At 37.9% G+C, this 22,192-nt stretch overlaps 1 protein-coding gene and 2 long non-coding RNA genes across 7 annotated transcripts in view; 2 read left to right on the top strand and 1 right to left on the bottom strand.

Annotated features, from left to right (window-relative positions):
* The window catches only part of LOC111263464 (uncharacterized), a 35,448-nt gene extending 13,567 nt beyond the window's left edge, over window positions 1-21,881 (bottom strand). The window contains exons 1-7 of one of the 2 annotated variants that reach the window (XR_015312322.1): window positions 21,473-21,881; window positions 19,597-19,751; window positions 18,235-18,269; window positions 17,631-17,751; window positions 13,719-13,947; window positions 4,730-4,938; window positions 1,339-1,630 (exon numbers count right to left, since the gene is read on the bottom strand). This is a non-coding gene — a long non-coding RNA (uncharacterized LOC111263464). The remainder of the gene's footprint in view (window positions 1-1,338; window positions 1,631-4,729; window positions 4,939-13,718; window positions 13,948-17,630; window positions 17,752-18,234; window positions 18,270-19,596; window positions 19,752-21,472) is intronic. The other variant, XR_002682240.2, reaches the window with a different exon arrangement.
* On the top strand, window positions 868-2,352 carry LOC111263462 (uncharacterized). Its single transcript, XR_015312323.1, has 3 exons — window positions 868-985; window positions 1,331-1,658; window positions 2,018-2,352. It is a non-coding gene; the product is annotated as an uncharacterized LOC111263462 (long non-coding RNA).
* LOC111263461 (uncharacterized) lies at window positions 4,833-14,019 on the top strand. Of its 4 annotated transcripts, none has more exons than XR_015312321.1 (4): window positions 4,833-4,904; window positions 6,484-6,657; window positions 7,346-10,635; window positions 13,711-14,019. XR_015312321.1 is itself a non-coding variant. In XM_086969655.1 (4 exons), exons 1-4 carry the CDS (start codon window positions 4,854-4,856, stop codon window positions 13,711-13,713), a joined length of 1,956 nt encoding a protein of 651 aa, XP_086825781.1. In that variant the 5' UTR covers window positions 4,833-4,853; the 3' UTR covers window positions 13,714-14,019. The 4 variants fall into 4 exon arrangements, 3 of the variants coding, with proteins under 3 accessions (XP_086825781.1, XP_086825780.1, XP_086825779.1); XM_086969655.1 differs by having other exon boundaries at window positions 7,346-9,073; XM_086969654.1 differs by lacking the exon at window positions 13,711-14,019 and having other exon boundaries at window positions 7,349-12,878.
* Window positions 21,882-22,192: the final 311 nt, after the last annotated feature.

Below are 22,192 nucleotides of genomic sequence, written 5' to 3'. Positions count from 1 at the left end.
CTAAGTTATATACATACGACATTTCTTTAATATGAAAATCGTTTATCGCGTTCCTTATCCATCACTGCTGTTTTGTGGATTTGGTTTTGTACTCGCTTGTCTGGAGGAGATCCTTAGCGAACATTTCATTAAGCAACTTGTATTCTGTGCCGTTAGAAATTTTGTAAAAGATAGATTAGGTACCGTTGGATTGATATACGAAGGACCAACTATTTCATCCATCAGCGTTTGTAGTAGGTCAATGAAAACGATGCGTAAATGACGTCTCTGTATCGTCTTTAAAATGTGCGTAAGTCAACTGTTATAAAACAATAAATATTTCTAATATACTAATTGAGTTATTAACCACAACATAAAAATAAGGGTTCGCCTATCAAAGAAGCAAAATATGATGCTTGAAAATTAATAGGGAGAGTTTTCGGGCATGTTCCATTTCATCTTTTCTATATAGTATATGCTTGTAAAAATAGAAGGGATTAGAGTATGAAAGGTGTCACCGTATTTTTAGATGAGAGGATCGAATGGAGGCCCGCGATATCTGAAAGTTGTGAGAACTGCCTAGATCGGGAAAGACCCATTTCGAATACGTTATGTTGTTGTATGGCTTTGCGTCGTCCAGTAAAATGGATTTATCTCTAAACATTACGCACACAAGCACGTTCTAGCCATAATCGGCTCCGTTGGTAACAGCTGTGGGCCTGAATGATGTGTGTTTTATTTATTTTACGACGGACAATGTCAACTTCCCCAATAGGGCGTTGCCAGATTAGTCACGATTTTCGACGTTTTAAAGCCCGGTTGATCGAGATTAAAATCATACCTGCAACCTTCTATATATGCATATGAGCATAACTTTTTTTAGTTAATTTTTTTGTTAAGTACAGTTTTCATTTCACACGAATTGCTTATGGTTTTTCATAATTAACTCGTATAGAAGATATAGTATTGAATATTTGATGTAACAAACTTCCTTTCAAGTTTCCACGTAAGAGTTCGCAACGTTAGTTAACGTGCAAACACCTTCATAGGCTAATCGCCGCTAGCTTGTTTAATTCACACAGGGTGCCTAAAATTTCTCTCTATGCTAGCACATTGGTCATAGAGTCTATTTTAAGCTATATCCTTTTGCATCTAGCTTGGGTCTGCAAGCAGAGTTAACCTGGACCGTATTTCTTTTCTTAACCCTAAGCCAAGTTTCTTTTGCAAAATACATCTGAAGACTAAAAAAGTCTTAATTTATGGTACTGTATATTACAGACTCATTGATTGCATCATCAGCGTGACCTCACACCCAAAGGACTTTTTCTAATAAAAAAGTATGGTATTTCAGGCACTCACCTCTTCTAGGGCAGGATCATATATGCGATACAGTGAAACTCCTGGTAGAATTGAGTGCCTTCTGCCCGCACCTTTGTCCCCGAAATGGAGTCGCAATGTAGGCAAAAGAAGATAAGCAGATCATGCAACCGTTACCAGCACTACATAGGCCAATATCTGAGTACTTTGTCTACAGCCTTAGTAGCTATCGCGCTGTTTGAGATCTGTTTGGAAATCACGTGCGAAGCTTCCGTTCTATTTGATGCGAAGAACAAAACCGAATACACTATACGTATTCCAGCACTGAAAAAACCTGCAATTTTTAAAAGATTTAGTAGCAGGTAAGGAAAAAGATGATTTTATAATAATAAAGCCAACTAGTGTTATTTAATTTCTTACTTATTTAGCATAAATATAATGCCCTACGAATAACTAAAGTGTCAAGTAAAGATCCATTTCAAAATAGTTGTAATAATAATAATAATAATAACAATGATAATTTAGGAGAACCGATCATATTATTTGCTTTGGATGATCTTGTCATTAATCTTTTAAGGCAATCCAAATATAACTCAGTCTTGATTAAGCAGTGAAACTATTTAACTGCCTACGAAATCTAATATCGAAACCATCTTTCACTATTTTCAGTATGTTTAAGAAACTTTTTCATGTGGTATTTTACGTAATTTCCCAATTCCAGTCGAAAGCCTTCAAATAATAGTGCTGGTGACAACGCTGTTTTACCGAAGGTAGGGTCATCAAATCTAAATCCATCTATTGGTACTTTCCCCTCGAGCCCTTCAATGCCGTCACTTCAACCTCTGTCAACATCAGTTGTGAAATTGCCGAGGGGTTCTGACGTAGCACCCGTTCCATTTTCTTTTTCGCCGCTACCTTTTACGGCTTTAAAAGGTCGGGGAGCAGTGCCCATGTTCAAGGTAACAATACAACGTACATTCAGTTTTCAAGTCGATCCTCGAGTGTTGTTAGAGAAACTAAATGTATAGAGATAAGTGTATTAGTGTCCGTAGCCTGCTATAGTTTCTTTTCCCAATAAGGAAGTAGTTACACTTTAACATTGAAATTTAGTCCGCTTAAATAGCGATTTACGAGGTTTAAAAAAATAGCCATTTGAACTACAGCGTTAATAAGTACTGAAAAAGTTGCACTTGCCGTGTAACTACTTCAGCTTATTTGAGTGGACTACTCTGTCCTTCACTCAGAAAATATATTGAGGATAAAGAGAAATTAAAGAAACAAATAGAAGATTGTAACTGTGACATTTGGTACTTTTATTTTTGTTTTTTAGCATTCTAGAGCTTTCTTTTAAAGAAATTCCTAGTTTGTTTTTTACTTTTTGATCTGTTTTAACTTAGTGTCTGATCTCTCCAGGCTGTTTAAATCTTTTCTTGTAATTTATTCGTTGAAATGTCAGATCTGTCGTCTTTTGAGGAACTGTACACACATTTAAATGCACAAGGTTAAAAAAATCTGATAAAACAAATTGTAATCTAAACGAAACAACGACAACGTACTTATGAAGCAACGAAAGACTTTTCCAGTTATACAAAATGCTTTATCATTTGCAGATGATAAATTGGAAAAAAAATAAGCAATAGATAAAAAGGCAAGTACTTCCCTAAGGGACTGACCTTATTGGTCATATAAATTTTTTGTAGCACACTACCATAACCATGTGAATCTAATCTTAACACTCCGGCAGCAACGTATAAAAGCATTATACGCCTCAATCTTCCGAAAATAACCGGCCTAACAGCAATACGCTCAAAATAGATGGTTTCCTAAATAATAATCAAGCAGCGAGCGTTGTAGGTTATCTCTGACCATGCGGACTTTGAAAGTCATTCAGTCTAGACCACTACTGACAAGGATTTTCCACCATAAAATGATAGCTAATCCACTTTGTTTATATATGGGATCGCTATAAAAAAAAGGGTTACTTTTCTGGGTTTGGTTTTAGTATACGGGGCCGCCAATTTGGGCGCGTGATCCGGCTGCATTTGCAAGAGGGCAGTTTACGACTGGTGGGCCGCCGTCATTTGCTTCGATAATATCATCACACCGTCACGGCTCGGGTCATTCCAAGAGGACACCATACTTTGCAGGTTGATTGGCAGTGGCAATGTTGCCTTTTTGAACTTTCGACTCCTTCCTGCCTTAATGTTGTAATACATAAGTCGCTATTAATACTTACCCGTAAATGTCGATATGTCAATATTTTTTTAGTGAATGGATTGCTGTTAAAATTCCATGCTCAAATAAATTATGGTCTGCATCCTTCTCTAACACACTTCTAATTAACAGTAATAGCTCGTGCTAAAATCAGACCACATGCTTTTTTCTTCATAAAGCATAATAGTAAGGCTTATCAAAATTGCCCATATTATATATATCATTGCAGTCGTTACTGTTGTGCCTCATTACTGAACGTACCCCTTCCAATAATAAACATCGCTTCTTTTTCCTTCATATGGTCAGTTTATATGTGGTTATCTCCATTTTGGTCAGCTTATTTGTATCGAGGGTGCACCACTTTCCACTCTGTCATTAATCTAGCGTCTATAGTCATAGGTCAAGGGTCTAATTAGTTACTGCTGATTTTATTTAATAGGTGGCAAATTAAGCTCAAGCAAATTGCCCGAACTAGAATCGCAGAACAATCTGCGAGTGGTCGTCTTCCGCCCATACACTGGCGTGGAGCGTAGTCACACAGCAAACGACGATGAAAGATTATACGAGGAACCACATAATCGTCATAGTTTTAGTGGCGATCGAACCAGAAAGTTCGTAGAATATCATAACGGCAATAAATATAAAGGCTCACCAGTATCAGCTCCAAGCCCATTTAATGACGCCACTGAGGTAACGTGAAGCTTTAGTAAATTTTATAAGGCCAAGCGTATATATTGTAGGAAACCGGGAGCTACCCTCTCCCTAAAATCTTATTTTTAGGCAATTTTTACTTACTTTCAAGTAGTAAATTATTATCGTTGAATTATGTACACATTCATGTATAGCTGACGATTTCAAGCAACACAAAAAGATTGGGCATGAGGTTCATGTACCAGTCTTTTGGTGTAATATATTTTAAGCGATGTTCTATTTGAATTTACTGTGATTATTATCATTATCAATTACGTACATTAACTTCCTTTTTGGCTTAATAGAGATGTTCGAATTTGATTTGATACAACATCTTCAAAACAATCTGAAACAATAACAATATATCATCATATCACAGAGAAGAACAGTTACTTTCAGCTGCATGCAAATGTACTACGAAACCTGCCATAGAGTATTCTCATAATATTGTTCCGCAGGTTACGTTAGCTATAATGCCTTTCATAAGTACTGATTTGAGAATATGTCAAAAAAAATGAAGCTAACTTGCCTCTGAATCTTTTTTCTCTCCACTTCAGATACAGATTATTAATATTCCCCCTCGTCGAGGGTCTGAACGACGTCGTTTCTTTGGATCGCATCGTCAGATCGCAGGAAGGCCAACAGTTGTCCGAATGCCCCCGAGCCCTATACGAGGCTTCCAACCAACGAGACTACCGCCGCCAGTAAGACAGTCTTGATTGAAGAACTATGTTAAATCTGTGCATGAAATTAACAAATAGGTGTACGAGCCATTAATCGAAGATGCCACACCATAGATCCTATTAACTAAAACCTAATTAAGTAAAAAAAAGTATGATGACTGATGTAAGGGAGGTCATGAAGAAATGCTCTTAGTATTTCGTTCCAAAACAAGCAAGCACTAAAAAACTTGCCCCCAATTTGAAAAATAATTATCAAACTTGAACTTCCCATACGTGTTATTATATAAAGACGTTTGTAAAAATACCATTTAATTACTTTGAAAACCATGGAATTTTGGGAGCAGACTATAATTCTAAACACCCAGTGCGTCTTTCTAATATCAACCGTTTTATATCGAAACAAGCGGATTCAAGCTTCCGATTTGTTTTGCTGCTCTCTCCATAGTTCTGTTAGAGACCCATTTTAGCCTTTTTTCTGAAAACACTTGAAGGCGTCCTTGGACTGTTAGACGGATGTTCCGGGAACCATAATTCAATTAATAAAATAAATGCGTGAATGACATGAGTTGGGGGCACTAAGCGTTTTACTTGAAGTTAAGACCAATTACCAGAAACGGATGCTTAACAGAAAGAAAGAAGAAATTCAAGTGCTTTTCATATGAGTGTATTCAGGGCAATGTACGAACTGTAACTTAGCAACTTTAAAATTAAAGGGCAACTGATTATAGCTTCGCATATCAAACAACTTGCTGGAAACGACATCGAACTCAAGATGGTTAGGTATAAGATATGGTGGCTACAAGTTATAGCCCAACACTCTTACTTCAGGCAAAAGATTTAGCGGCATCTTTGCAAACAAGTCACGCGAACTATTAGACTGGTTCGCTGCAGTGCATAGATATTGCTTAACCTGTTTGAGCTTCACTTAACGTGCACGGAATTATAGTATTGGTCTTTGACTCCAGTCGAAAAAGTTCATAAAAAAATGTTTCATCTATGCAAAGGCAGACTGCATTTATTTTGCGCATAATTACTGCAGAGGAGCCTCTGTTTTATTCGTAGCAAACATTTTTATAATAGCAGTTTTCTTTGTCATTTTCCGTAATTTCGTCACCAACCAACCAAAACTGATCTGGGTCCCATGGAATTGTACCTCGAATTCAGAAGCATTAGGCAGAAAGTATTATCCTGGGACTGGGACTGGGACTGTGTACTTGTTTAACTTATTAAATATAATAAAACTATTCAATTTCTGATATTATCGTATCAGTTTTTTTGTATTGCGTATTGCGTTTGTCAAAATTCAACAAAATGCATTTTGCATCACTTCATTGAAACCTGTGACGATAAACTAGTACGCTGTGCTACACGAACGCTGTCGATTTATAACTATGACAGATCAATACCTTCAAAACTTTAATGTGCCCTTATTAAGAACAACGGTCACATGTTTTAAATTAGTTTATGCGGTCCATTTATTGAATAATCGCTTCGAAAGATGTCATCCCATGAAACAGTTTGAAACTAAACTACCAAGTAACTTTCCTATAGTGTAACAACTTACGTTGCCCATAATTGTGTGTCTACTGTTAATCTGCAGGGTATAGTTAAGAATTCGCCTAAGCAGTTTATTGCCGAAGAGAAGCCGCTCGCAGATGGACGGAACACGTATATCATCTCCGAACTAGACCCAAACCAACCCGACATAATCAATAAGCTACGAAGCACGCTTACTTCTTCCACCTTAAATAATAATATCTTTAATAGTGAACACGTAAGTTTATACTTTTACCATTATATATTGATTTGGGTAGATCAACTCGAAACGTTCGTCAGTGTCAATTTCTTGTTTTTTTTTTTTTAATTTTTACGATGTTTGGTTTTCGTAAGGGAGTACCCCCTAAACGTTGAAAGTTCACGTTCATTAATCTTATTTTGCGCAGTGCGTGTATGCCGTGGCGTAGGGCTTCAACCTGGTTGAGTTTTTAGCCAATGACTTTGCAGCTGTCTAAGCTTTTCCGCCGATCGATATTGGGCATAATAATAAACATAGTACTATTGCAGCCCATAATCGAGTAAAAGGCAGTAATTACTCTCAGACGTTGTTAAGCAATATTTTAGCAGTTAGTTACCTCTTTTAAGTGACGTCTTTGTCTTATGAATAAAGACAACTCTATATAGCGGTTATCGCAGTTTCATACATAATAGTTAAAAACTTGAGGTTTTTTACAAATTAAACTTAACAACAAACAAACAAACAAATCAAATAACTTAGACATTTTATCACGGCTTTAAACCTAGCCATAAAATTTTTTTCATTCGAGTGAGTTAATGTATTTCTAAAATTGATTTCACCAATCAAATTGCTCTCAAATTCCTATTATTCCCTTATTTGCAGAGAAATGTTTTTTTTAAGCATAATAATCCGTCCTATACTATTTTGATTATTATGTGATTTTCAGCAGAGTGGCGATTTGAGTGACGACTGGAATTTACCACTGTTAACAACGAAAAAAAGCTCAAGTTCACCGCACTTTCACAGTAACGTCAAAAACTTCAATAACCTAAGAAATCCCTTTTCCATTAGCAGCGGTGGCTTGCATGGACATTCGAGCACCCTGGAACAGTCTGGACCTAACTTTGGATCTGACTATGGAAGCCTTCTCGAGTTGCAAAACGCTAAGCAACGCATACACAGCGTAAACGTTTTCCAGAGTAACAGTATGCAGAGCAATAGTAACGTTCATAATTCCGACAGCAGCAGCAGCAGCCAAAATAATTACAATCACTTCAGTCGAAACGGCAACAACGTGTATAGTCATAATCACCAAAATAATCATTATAATAATAACAACAATAGAATTCCTCAGCAGGCTAACAAACATCGATTGGTAATTGCCTTAAGCGGTGCTACCAAGAACTCCTGGGAAGGATCCAAAGATACGCCTCATTGGAATGCCGGCATAGATGATAGTCGAAAGATCTCATCAATGGCATCAGGTCATGACAAAACCAATGATATCCAAGTGCTAAGAACAGACAAAGAGTCCAAAGTGGTCGTGCCTGCGGGTATGATCGCCATTCTGGTGCCACAAAACTTTGGAATTACCGCCGCGAGTGACGTGCTTGCAGGCAATGCTGGTAATGTGGAATTCGATGACTATGGTCAATCATTTTATGAATCTAGTTCGACAACAAAGAAAACGGTGCTGGCTTCACCTGCTGTTCTATCAGACATATCGTCTAACAGTGGGAAGATTGAACCATCAAAGTCACCGGGACCACCATATAAAGTTGACTTTACACAGGGCTTACCCCCGAATGCTATTGCTAAGCCGGATTTCCTTGGTGCCCAAATACAAAGTCGTATGGGAAGCTCGGCAGATGATACCGATTCCTTTACGTCAGCTAACGAAGACGTATCGATTAAGAGAACATCTGTACCCATCGTATTAAGTGCATCTTCCAAAAAACAATTATCCCGAAAATCTGACAAAAAACCCATAGCAGTATCTGCAAGTCTATCGAAAAGCATAGAACTACCACAACGCGTTAACAGTATACGGGATCAGATCCATCCCTCCTTCCAAGAGAATCAACCAGAAACGTTTGCTTCTGTAAGACCAACCACAAGCTATTCCACTTCCACCACAGCCCACCTTGAAACGACTCGTAGACCAATACATCAACATTCTGCGAAATATCCAAGGACGAGACGTCCAAAAAACCAAACTCGGCAACTGTCATCCCAGACGCAATTGCCTAACGATTCTCTGCATAACAGTAAAAAACTGTCAACATCTACAGGAAAAGGATCAAGTATAACAGCTTTGCCACCGTTTTACTCACAGTACCAAACACCCCCCCGACAAACTACGCCAAGCTACCTTAGCAACCACAAAGTTCGTTCGCCTCCTACAGCCTTTCCGCCACCAGCGTTCGATTCAGAAAGTGCCGGTACATACCTGCCTCGTGCCGAAGCACTTAAAAGGACCCTACAAAAAGGTCACAAAACTCAAGGACCTTCTAATAATCATCGACACCATCATCATGTGCCCGAGCCTAGCCGCAGTTCACAGACATTTTCATTTCACGGCTCGCTTCAGCCACTCTCAGCGCCCAACTTAAGTAGGGAGAACGTTGTTGGACGTATTGGAAGAAGTAATCGAAGGATTGATTCCCTGTTTCCAGTAAGTGATCAGAAAGATAGCCAGCACCAATAACGAATATAGGTCAATTGCAAATAGAGCCGGTTATTGACCTAACATGAAACCCAATTTCAAGTCGGGCCGTTAAGATTTAAACAGCCGTTCTCAGTTAGATCATACATGCGTGTCTTTTCTATAATATTGTTCACTCGCTTGAAGTGGAATAGACATTAGTGGAATCAAAAAGCCTCGGGCTTTGTTATTAAAAATATACGCTTAAGTGCGCAACTTAATATGCACATATTTCAATAACTAATGCACCCCGTACACGTTAAGAACATCTTGCATGATATAATATTTATTTCTGTGCAGCTTGAATGCAATGTACTAAATATTATCTATTGATCGGCTATTATACAGATTGTTCAGATGCATACTTGAGTGCTAACCAGATGCGTGATACTGACAGAATTTGAATAGCAGGTGATTCCTATTAAAAGAAGCTGTTGGCCAAGTTTTCTCCAATCCGAATTATAAAGTACTCATTTTTTAAACGTATTTGCACACCGAAATCATAAGCTTATCGGTTTTACTTTCTCAAGATCAAGTAGCATTGGAAATAAACTCCTGTCGTCATATAATCTCGTAATGTCCATCCACTACAGTAAACTGCTAGTTTGCATTATATCTAGATATACCACTTCAAAAAGCTGTTGCCAAGGGAACGAGAACATTAATTTTTTGCGTTTCTGCTTACATGCACAATCCTCTGATTTTTGTAAGCATAAATAACAACGGGCTGGCTTCGCTCGCTCTCTCCCTCTCTCTCTCTCTCTCTCTCTATTTACACTCACAATTTACTTGCTATTAAATTTGCGAATATTCCGTCATGTGCAATGCGCGCACAGCCATTCTGTAATTAAATTTGTAGCAAGAGTTATCATTTTAGCAATGCATCGATAAGGCAAATACAAAATTTTTATATCTGCTATCTACCTTCCTATGCAGGTATACATTGGAAACTAGCGAATCTTTAAGCGCACGAATTACGTTAACAAGAATATTTTTCTATTATTCCGTTTTACGGAATGAGCAGAACTAAAAGGAGGATCAGAATTTTCTCCCGAGTTTCGCTTGCCGGGAAACTTTATCATGGTTTGGTTGTAGCTTGATACGGGCGTTATTTTCATTACAAGGATACATTATTCAATAATTTTGATAGCATCATACTAACGCAACGTTTAAATACTATAAATATTTTTGAGATAAAATAATTTTACAACAAAACAACTATGGATCAGTCACTAGATCGATTTCTCACGTCACTATAAGTTTAGCTTTTTATTCAAGTGGTTAAGGTACAGCTGCCGCCGAGTGCGGTCGTATATACGTTGAAGAGCAGCCATCGTCTTTACAGCAAACCATTGTCTGCTTTGTAACAATACCATCATACAGCCAGTCAGCATTTGGCTTCGAGCTTTATCACTTAACCGAATAGGCATGTTACTTCTAGCTTAACGATAGATTAGTCTCACCTGCGTCTGTACCCACCAGAAAACACATCAGCGAAAAGCTCGATGAAGAACGGAGCACGTTTGTACGTGGTAAGTGTCCAAATCGTCGAAGGTTCGCCAAGTATTAGTACTACTACTACTACTACTACTACTACTACTACTACTACTACTAAATACGTTTCGTCTTCTAATTCTAGCTTTGCGAAGTGTCCAGCTGTAAAATGTATCCTATCAAATGTTTGGCGCTCATTACACAGTCGACTTGATTCACTGGACACGTATACGAGCCCGTTCAGCTTTGCCAAGAACGATTATAAGATTGTCCTCAGTTACATAGTGCTAGTTGTAATATATATCGTCCGATTTTTGATGTACGTTCTGCTACTTGGCATATTGTTTTTTTATCCATTAGTGGACAGTTATCAGCATCGGCTTAATATTGTTCACAGTGCCTGTTCATGTGATCATATAAACGTATTAAAGTTAACAAAATGCTCACCACAGTAAATGTTTACCGTTTAATTGTTGCCACCTTTCACACTAATATTGGCGTTCAGTGCGAACGTACCCGGTATAGACACGTTTTGCTTCGTGCTGGCAGGACCCAGTTTGTGTACCGGACATAAAAAAAAAAAACAGCTAGCAAGAATATGTGAGTTTCCATGATTAGTTCTGAACTACGAGTCTTCGGTGTAAATAATAAGATCAAGGTGAACGTGAATGATAAACCTACTATATAAAGTAAGCTCTGAATGTATCGCGTCACCCTGCTGCTTCATATTTATGTATAATATCCTTCTTACATGCAAGTATTGCATCTTAAATAAATCTATATATGTCGGTTTTTTCATTTTTGATGAACTGTGATGTTTTTTTGATGAACGCTGTGAGAGTAGAACGATACTAACAAAGTAAGCATGCGAAGCCACTCCTCTCGGATTTAGTCATTCCATATATTCGCGTTTTCATAAAAAGGAATACAACACGTTAAGCAGCTACGGAAAATCTCAGCCGTTATATGCATAACATTAACTGAAACTCGGCGTGTACTGGAAATTCCTAGGGCTAACTAATAATGTTTTGACAAGCAAGTACCTTAACTGTTATTAATAACACTGCTCGACGGTAGCTGGATAGAGCGAAAAAAGTTTGCTGGCTTTACAGTATACACTGGTAGCACTTCTTTTTTACTGAGTTCTTCCGTTTTCTGAGCAAATAACACTTCGAAATTTTTAAATAGTTGACCTTCATTTTTACGGTATGTTCTTTTGTGTACGGTTCTGTTCTGCATTTATGTCGTGCACGGTTAATATAAAAGCCTCCAAAGACTACCGAGTAGCATGTTTGTTTCGTTCCAGCATAATGCAAATCCTTTCCCTTGTTAAGCGGCTTAGCCTTTCACTTTTAGAGTTGACTCCCATTTATATAAAGACATTCATTTTAAGATAAAGAACTAACATGTACAATTTTCAATCCAAGATTTATATACTATTTTACTACGATTTATATACAAGATAAAAATAGCAGACTATAGGGACGACCAGTCAGTCATATCAGAACTCAGAAATTAAGTACTTTTACCTTGGCTAGAATAAGGCTAAACTTCACAGTCTGGTTTGGTTAGCAGTCACTACACGGATGCGAATTTTGATACTTCATCAGACATTTTTCTCTATGAATTACCTTGACTTTCGAGCTGGAGGTTTGGCTATATCGACCTCTGACAACGTTCTCTCCTCTTCACTGCTTCGATACGCTCTCTATTTCCGCTGTATCGAAAAAAGCAAGCGGCTTGCGGCTGGTTTTTATGATACATTAAGCCAGCACCGATCCCCCGCCAGCTGATGCTATTCTTCGTTTATCGTTTACACGCTTGCCTGCGATAGTCACCCTCTGTCTAGATCCATTTTCTGTTTTGGCCCTAATTTTGTATTCCTTCTAACCAGCTCACTCGGATTCGAACAGCTAAGTTAACTCAGTTATTTTCTACAACTTAAACTTGTTAAAGGGAATATTTAGCTTAACCATTTGAAGGACTAAATATTTATGATTGTTGCAAACATTTACTTGTAGATTTTATCCTTCATGGGGCTCCATATATATCCAACGTACCAATAGCATAAAATTACGCACGATTTTACAGTGACATAACTGTTCATGATAGTAAGAAAAAAATATGTAAGACAGTGTTAGATTTGAGGTAGTTAAATTCGTGTTAATCATTGCTCAGATTTTATGTACGGATGTCCGCTACTTGGGATACGACGCTGACTATTATAGCTTTTCATAATAAATATTAAAAATAAACTTCGATACAAGTGCTTAATTACAAATGCCTCTATTAACTCGTAAAATATTATTAAACTTATCTATACCTAAAAATAAATTAATGTACTTCTTCTTCTGCTTTGTTGAGCAAATTTCGACGTCTTCAAGGGATATAAACGGTTAAAATCATATAAGCAAAATTTTACGCAACAGAGATGATCAGCTCAAACTGCTGGTATAATACAACTTTAAGAAATAGGTTTTGAAGTTGGCTAGATGAAATAGGCTTACTTTATTTCAAATTGAGTTTTTGGCAAAATTTTTTTACAGACTCCTTGGTGACTAAAAAGTGTTTGGTGTTAGTCAAAGGTTTCAAGACATTACACCTTCGATAAGTTAACCTAAGGATGGAGACAAAAACGTTCTACTGAGAAGTAAAAAAAAAAAAAAAAAAAAACTAGGTTCCATACAGATTAATCTTTAGATAGATGTTTATACCTGCTTCAGCGTTTATTCTCAATAACCGTAACTTATATATTTATTTATGTTCTGATGGTATGAATGTTAAGGAAATTAGATAAGCTGTGATTAAACTGCTTCTTATGCATTTGACCAAAATACACACTCAGGGAAGCCTGGTTTTCTGCAATGTGACGGGAACCGGTCACGTTCATGTGCACAAGTATACTACTTAGCTGTACATACCATACATTGTGTCTAAGGATTTGCATTGTTTGCGACCATCGTAACAAACAATGGAAGTAGTCTCCTTTGCAATATCACGTTATACTATAGCAGTCGTTGTCATCGATAGCCAGTTGAGGATAGGACAGAAGCTTTAGCAGAGATCAATAGTGGTACTGGCTCTTTGACAGCAGCAAGCTTCATTGTTTGCAGTGACTCACCATTATCTCCGTCTTCATGGGTCAGGGTCACTTGAAGAAGACAAAGCAGAATGACCCCAGCTCATCATCGCATCTGGTTATTTATCCACCCACACGATGCTATTATCCGCGCAGTCGGCGACCTGTTCTTTAACTAAACGGCTGACACACGCATCCCTAATACTGCACCTAGTCTTGCCGATTTCCCTAGTCCCGTCCAGAACCAACGAAATTTGTACCAAAATATAGCCTTCAACAAACAACAAATCAAACCGAGATAGAAAGCACTATGAAATAAAAATCGGTCAATGTATCTTCTACAGTGGTTGTTATCGTTATTTGTAAGGATCGCAACCACAGTCAGATAGTTTAATTCATTGAATAGAACCCGTATTACTAAATATTAGAAACGTTTATAACATCGTATCATCAAATCAAAGAAAAACACAAACAAGGTAACAATAAGTTATACCGAAATATATCACTTCAGCTAAACTATAACTAAATTCGTTTTACGACTCTATCTAGTGATATTGATGACATCTGTTGCGGTATGCAAAAACTGCTGCAAAGTTCAGGATGTAGCAACTTGATGACAATGGAAAACTGTTGAAATGGAATTTCATCAGTGTTATATCTATCGTATTTGCTGGCACCTGACGCGGAAGTGTTCCAGTCTATTCTTGCTGACACTCATACAAAAGCTATCGCACACTTGCTGATCTATTATACGTCCAACTTCCGAAAGAAGATTTTCGAAACTTTTTAGTCAAACTTTAGCCACTTTTAGTCAAAAAGCTAACAAGGTTTTAACACTCCACATTCATTTGGGAAAAAGAAATATATATATTATTATATATCATACGTATAGAGTGCTACAAACAAGGTACAAGTGTTTGCAGTAGGTGCCTATCTCAATAGTAGTTTTTGTCACCCCAAGTGAAGAACCGCACACTGTTGAGTTGCTTGAAACGCAGATCGCGTTCTGTGGCTCATGTATTGCAAGAACGTCCTGCAGCGCTTGCTGACGAAGAGTGTTCCTCTTCGTGTAGGGAGTTAGCCGGTGCAGGTGCGAGCTAATAGGGAAGCAAATCAAGAGAGAGGAGTCGATTGTGGCCTCTGAGCGCTGAAACTTATCGAAGAACGATAAAGCCTTTAGCAAGATCACGAAGGAGTCGACGGGGTGGATTGCAATTGATGGTGAAGTATAAGCAGGTAAATTGTACTATGTCCAAAATTTGAACTTTGCGCGGAAGGTGAACGCTTGTGTTTTGATTGTGATGGTTTTGGTTCCACCGATTAATGTATGACAAACCTAAATAGGCTCAAACTATCTATATTTGGTTAGAATTCTGCTAGTTGCTATGGGCCTCACTTCAACAAAAGTGAAGTATTCAGATCAGAGCAAGCATGTAAATTTTAACAATTTGAATCGATTCTGTTGGTAAACCCTGTTTTGTACTAGTACTTCTACTACGTGGGCCATACTACAGAGACACAGCTATAGTATTAACCCACGAGGCTTTGATGAACACCCTCTCACAAATTCTACTACTTAATGAAAACCTGCTACTTTTGTCAACCACAACCAACAGTTTCCTATTAAAACTGCATTACTTCTCTTCATACTATATACTGAAAAGATCAACATTCTCATGTATATGATATGCCTATCAAAATATTACTCTCATTATTATTGTATATTAGTATGAAATTCGTAAGGGTAAGCTCAAGCTTGTTTAGCTTTTCTACAAACATAATTATTTTCAGTGGAAGTATGCGCCATTAGTATGTATGATTTTTTTGCTATATTACCTATTTGTTTTTCTAGGGTACGAAATCTAAGGAACAAAAAGCAGTTTCGATATCATGTTGAAATTTAATCAGTTTTCTCTGTTAGAAAATGATTTAGATTTTGAGAAAAATCATATCCGTGGGAACCGCGAGTTCTGCGTTGTCGTGTAATAAAGGTGATTAAGCTCTGTTAAATAATCTTGTTTGTTTAATGTATAGCTTATTCATCGTTTCTTTGATCGGATCTTTGAGAGTACACATAGGCCGCAATCGACTAATCAGGACTCAAAAACTTCTGTGGATGACACTTGCACTAGACCACCCAATGGACACCGTAAGCACATCTGCGCCTTCGCGGCACCTACTTTACTTATTAATTTCTATGAGATACCGAACCGAGATGTTGTAGGTCGTTTTGATCGTTTCGTATCAAATTATGTAATCTAAAGGATTAGCACGAGCTTTTTTACGCTGCTGTACTTACTCGCATCTGTACTCACACTATGCTCCCTAATTTATGTGCCCAAGTAGACAACCAAGGTAAGGTTTCAGTTCACGATCTTTGGGTTGTGCAAATATTACTACAATAGTAAGTAATTATGTTATTAAGTTGTTTTGTTGAAATTGTAATTCGCAACATTTCCAAAAATAAGGTAACTTAAAGACACACATTGAACTTAGCTTAATGAATAATATTTTGAAGTAAGAAGCTTATTTGATATTTAAAATTAGCGGGTGGTTATCTGGTGGTTCGCTGCGAAAATTGATGAAACTCTTTAGCTCATGTCGCCCCAAGTGTGTGTATATAACTTTATGCCTATTAGTTCTATAGAGAAATATTGATGTTAAAGGCATAGAGTAGAACAAAGAAGCCGATCTAGAAATCTGAGGAAACGCTAAATCAAAATAGGCCTGTAGCTGGGATATTGATAGGGAAAAAAATTTAAATAGACTTTCCCAGATTAAAGCTGCTGTAGTTATTACGAAAGAGGTGGATGTGGGGATGGATGAACTTAAAATTATACCTCTACAATTCCATTCTCAGTCCAACGAAAGGTCGTATGATTAATTCTATGCAAATTATATTGAACAATAAACTCTACTGACACACTATACAGATAAATGTTTCCGCTACTATTAATAAAGAAGGCGCTGGCCTTCATCTAAAAAGAGCCTCACCAACTGTGTTTTGCATCCTTGAGATACTTACTTCAGCGTTCTTGACCGATAGATAAAACCTCATGGAGCCATGGTGGTTGCCATAGATGTCGAAAAAATGTTTTATGGTAAAATACTAGGTGATTATAACAAATCGACCTTCCTTGATATCTATATATTTTTTAAGGAGATATATGAAGGAATGGAACAGCGGTGTGTCGTGCAAGGGTGACTATTTGATTGTGAGACAATTGCCGCCTGGATCAAGTGTCCGGATACGATGACGCGTAATCGTACATGACTGGTTTTTAATTTTAGTCGCTTCCACGCATAACGAAGGTCAATTTGCAACCTACAGTTAACAATAAATAGCGAAATAGGATATGCCACTTTATATATATATATATGTGTGGCCTTCAGACAGTTGGCTTCGTTGGTACATAAATAACCAGAAAGGATACTTTTAAGTTGTACTGAGAATGCACCGTCTCAGTCCAGAGGCTATGAACGTTCAAAGCCGCGCGATTTTGAATAAGGGTAGTTTATTATCACAGTGTAAATGCCGTATAATTAGTTATAAGAATAACGAAAAATCTAGAAAACTAATGAACACTTCCCTCAACTGTTTCTTATAGATAGACACTTACAGCTAAACCTAAGTTTCTAAATAGTAAGTGCGTTTGTTGCTTTGTATCGTAAAAGCTAGAGTAACTTATTGTTTCTACGTCGAAAAGCCACTGCAAAACCAAAAGTCGATGACCGTAAAAAGGACTAAAGTCCTAGCTTAATATCGCTGTGTTTTATAGAAAATTCACATTTCTAATGTATATCAAGGTATGTATTTTTCGTTTGAAAGGTAAGGCGCCCACTTAGACGTCGTCCCTAAGCGTATTATAAGGTACTCATACGATGAGTATCTTAATTACGTTTAAGAATAACATCATTCTACTCAAAGTAACCTGAAACAAAGGATATACTAACCTTTTTTAGGCTCTTCAGTCTTTCCATGCGTTGAAATCATTCCACTTAAAAATCTTGAGCTCCAAGCAAATACAGTTTGCCTTTGACGGTCGTATGTGCTTAGATGGGTAATAGCTGGAAGCTAATTTTTTGTATCTTGCTTTATAAACGAAACGAACACAGCCAAGTGTCGCTAATTTGATTCTAATCATTTTAAAATAAAATGTGTTCGTATAAAGGACTAGTTTACGGTCTTTGCTGTCGACCATCGTGTACAAATGCAAGCGACATGTAGAGGTATAGGAATACTTTTACAGACACGACAAAAATTCGTGGTTGTGCTACGGGAATCTTGTTGAAATTGAAGTAGCACCGAATCGATAACCTTATGCGTTCGTGCAGCATTCATATTAGAACACTATAAAATATTCATATGAGACCGCCCTGAAAACCGTTGGTGCATTTTGCTTAACTGAACGTTGCTCAATAAATGTAGATCGGGCTAAGAGAGAGAAGGATTAGCTAAACGAGATAGGACGGGCATATCGACGAACGGCGTAATACCTAGAATTATATTAGTCGTTCGACGTGCAATGCAGTACCATTGATCGATAAGATGCAATACCATTGAGTGATGTTTTGTTGCTGTGACTGAACGATCTGAAACAGAGGTCAACCAAAACGACCGAAGATCTGCAACTATCATTTAAACAAGGTTTCATTGGACAGACTGGAAACTTGCCATGCAACGCTAAAAGAAGAACGCGTCAAACGGATAATTACTTGCTAAGTGCTGATGAAAAGACTGTTAAATAAAGCTACAAAACGTTTAAGTATTTGTGTACATCGGGGCCAAATATAGTCGTTGTTATCAAACAGCACGTATATAACAGCACGTAGAGACCAAAGCTTTATAGGTGCACTCATATGTTACGATTAGTGATGTGTAGATGGTGGGAAACGGTAAGAATAGGTAGGTTCATAAATAAAACAAAAACACGAATCAGTTTGGTCCCAGATAAAGCACAGAGGGCTATACTAACTAGAATTTATTATTAAAAATAATATCTTAACATTGTACGATTAAACTGAGTTTTTCACATATCGTGCGTTATTGCTAACACACCCCTGGAGCCCCATCGAAGAATGAGGACAAAAGTTCAAGAGTCTGATCTGTCTGCGTGAATATTCACTCCTGATCAATCTGGCCGTAAGCGAAAACGCGTTGCCTTTAAAGATACTCCAGAAAATGCATTATCTAAAATCATTCTATTGAAGCTTAATCCATCTTTGGATCCACTTAGTACAACGACCTTTCTTCCTTGCTAAGTGAACTCCACTAATCGCTATACACTAGAACTGCTAATTAATATATCGACTGAGGCAAACCTAAATTTATGTTGCAAATGTATGAGAAATGTTCCAAATCTGTCAACTAATTCCTGCTGGAAAGGCCAACAAACATGAAATATACCTATTCCTCAATCAATCATAGTCAGTACGATTGTAGAAGCACAGCTTATCACGTGGAGTTGAGCAAATTTAATCTTCGAACAGGTGTGTTTAAGTATAGTAAAGGAAAAGAAGCCGTGGGAAGTTCAAACAAGTGGTATATAAATGCCATACAGTGAGCAAAGATACTGTTGACCGTAACGGGAGAGACCTTTGTCTAGAACGAATTCGATAAAGCAGAAACGCTTACTGAAGATCCACAGGCTACGTGTATGCATCAGAACAATCTAACGGGATAGTAATAATATATATCGTCGTCTTTTTAGAGCGCCATTCAATGACTTGGGTTGTTTTTTTGTTTTATCTGGCATAGATGTACTTGTGCAGTTGCACACTCACACTAAGGGCAATCACCCAGTACGTCAGTTTTACTGATTGAATTGATTACAAGAGGCTATCGCAAATACGATGTTGAATTGTTACGGGTTCGCTATTTAAGCCTCGTGACGTGGTAATATAGTGGCAACTTGCTTACCTACTTAGACAGACGTGATGGTCCAGGTTGGAAACCTAGCGCAGATAAGCTTCGTTTCGTGCTGAATGTAGGCCGTCCGAAGAGCAGTACCGAACGTAGGACTCGAAACATTTATTTGAGTTTTGCCATAGGCTCATCTGATGATTGTTCTCATCCTTAGGGGTAGCAACGAAATTTGTTAAACAATCGCTTGATACAATAACGCGATAACACAAAAGATCACGTTGCCAATTCTTCAAGAACTATTTTGCTGAATGGAATACACCACTGTTTTAAATATCGTTCAGCGCTTTACCCTCCATAAGTATTGAGATCAACGCTTTAGGAGTTTCTCAACAGCTGTGTATTTGTGGTTTGCATTACTATATCTAATCTGGTTACTCATAGCTCGCTTATGAGAGTTAACGGTAATACAAACTACGCCGTCTATCCCCTTTGTCAGGATATGGGAACAACTAAAATCATTTAAATTTGGAGAATATATTGGCTTGAGCCATTGCTCGATTTGAGTTGTGATTATACGCGGCAATAAAGTCATGCGTTGTTGTCGAGTAGCTGCGCCGTATCCTGTCAATGATCGCCCCACACATCTCGTAAGATTTATTGGCCATGTCGTTTTTGGGATAAGAAATGCTCACGATATTTATTGCGCGTATGGACACTAGCTCACGCCTGAGTCAAGGTAAGCATTGCATCCAAAGTTGCTATTCAACGCTATTTTCTTCCCCAGTCCGTCTCCAGTGGATGAAATAGATTGATCTATTATGTCTCATTAATCATTACAGCGTGCTCCAGACACTTATTTACTGATAATAGTTGCGAAAATCAGGTACACTACACGTGTTTTACCTATTTTTGCTTTTCTTTTTTATTTTCAGTGTTTTCATCATAATTGGGTAACACATACTTTGGGCTCCTTGCCTAGCCCTGAAGGATCGCGTTGTGCAGGCTAGACTTTGTTCAAAAACCTCCGTGATCACAACAATTTGTTCTTCCACTTAAGATCCTGAAAGGCACTTATTTGCTCATCAAACTCCCAATTTCGGTCTTTAAAATAGTTGCATCAATAACGACCTCTTGTTTCTTTGATAAATTCTGGCAGCGAGGTCTTTTTCATTGCTAAGCTCTTATGATACTAACCATTTTCAAAGATAGTCAGCGATCTGGCGTAAATATATTTCTGCGGGGGTGAATGTTTTAGCTATGTTCGACCCGCTAAATAGCTAGTATTATAATCTGAGTACTAATCATCGACCTATGCTCCGGTTAATTTCAAAATAATGCGTGCTAAATACGATTGACGTTTGTAAGCGTGAGCAATAGAAAAGTTAACTTGGATCTCGGTTTATAGTTTTAAGTTCGAGACATGATTGAAAAACTAACTTCTCAAATGTGAGAAAATCATTTTACAAACAGATTTTCATCGCTCGTCGAACATAACAAACACTAGCATTTAAGCTGTCACCAACGTTCCTTGAGAAAAAGCGTGCGCTTGGCTCACAGAGGCAAACAGCACAATCTCAAAGGCATAAACAATGCAATACTAGTGTTATTTCAAGCGGGGTCTAAGACATTTTGTAAACTTCAACGCGTCTAATGTATAGTTAATTCTTTGATAAGAAGCCAGGAGAAGAGCCGTCCTTAGTTGACTTGTCGTCGTTTCCGAAGTACGAACGCATTGTACAATACTGTCTACGCTAACCCATGAATCAAACTCACTTAAATACAATTCTAATTTTAGTGGTTTGCTTGCAATGCCGTTCTGCATCACAATGGCGTACTTTTGAGTACCTCCACTGCGAACAACAGACACCGAGCGTGTAGCTTTATTATGCTCTCTAGAACGAGAAGATACTGTATCAAAGTGGCCACCAACCTTTCTGGTCATAATGTTCAAGTGCTGAAGTGCAGCGTCGTACAATGGGTATGGCCCGTTGATGTATTGAGCATAAAAATAGACCACCACAAAACGAGACGAATCAACAACTTGCCCATTAGCCACCTCAGCCGTACGCAGACCAACTCGAATGTACAGACGACGACGAGTGCCTCAGCAACGGGACGGCCCTGGCTGCTTTCGGCGCTGCTGCTGATAGTGCAACTCTGAGAGGTGCCGGCATTCTGCTAGCGCTCTTGTCCTGCAAATTGTTGTGTCGGATACGTATTGTGTTTGGGTCTGTGCGGAGTTTAGGAAGAAAAGTCCGCTGTACGGGTGAGAAGGAAAGAGACTCTTGATCGAGAACAATTCATAGCAAAGTGTTTGCTTTTGGAGACACAGTGAGCTACTAGAGGTATAGCGCCCGGCTTACTTCATGCTAACGAAACTCTAAGCATTTCAAAAAACTTCACTTTAGTCTAGACGAAAACACATGCGTGATTTCGTACGAGAATCTTCTGAAAGCCTAAATCCAAGTCTGATAAAATTTAAGCACCGCTCTGTAACTTCGGTTTTTTAAGCTTTTTTTGAGACGATACAGTAAAATACAATCTATGGTAGCATTTAATAAGCCGGAAGACGATGTCAGGATTTTAATTCAAAACAACAGATGCAGAAAACCACTCCAGTTGTTTGTTCAGTTATAAATGTTTCTCACTT

The sequence above is a fragment of the Varroa jacobsoni genome, unplaced genomic scaffold (genome assembly GCF_002532875.2).
Source record: "Varroa jacobsoni isolate VJ856 unplaced genomic scaffold, vjacob_1.0 scaffold_767, whole genome shotgun sequence".
Lineage (NCBI taxonomy): Eukaryota > Metazoa > Arthropoda > Arachnida > Mesostigmata > Varroidae > Varroa > Varroa jacobsoni.
The sequence above is the reverse complement of the archived record's forward strand: the minus strand, read 5'-3'. Positions and strand labels throughout refer to the sequence as shown.

What these genes read in the sequence shown, in the direction of transcription:
- LOC111263461 (XM_086969653.1), top strand. Translation starts at nt 4,854, where the DNA reads ATGCCCCCGAGCCCTATACGAGGCTTCCAACCAACGAGACTACCGCCG. An exon ending in CAACGAGACTACCGCCGCCA is followed by an intron (nt 4,905 to 6,483) that starts GTAAGACAGTCT and finishes GTTAATCTGCAG; the next exon opens with GGTATAGTTAAGAATTCGCC. An exon ending in ATATCTTTAATAGTGAACAC is followed by an intron (nt 6,658 to 7,345) that starts GTAAGTTTATAC and finishes TGTGATTTTCAG; the next exon opens with CAGAGTGGCGATTTGAGTGA.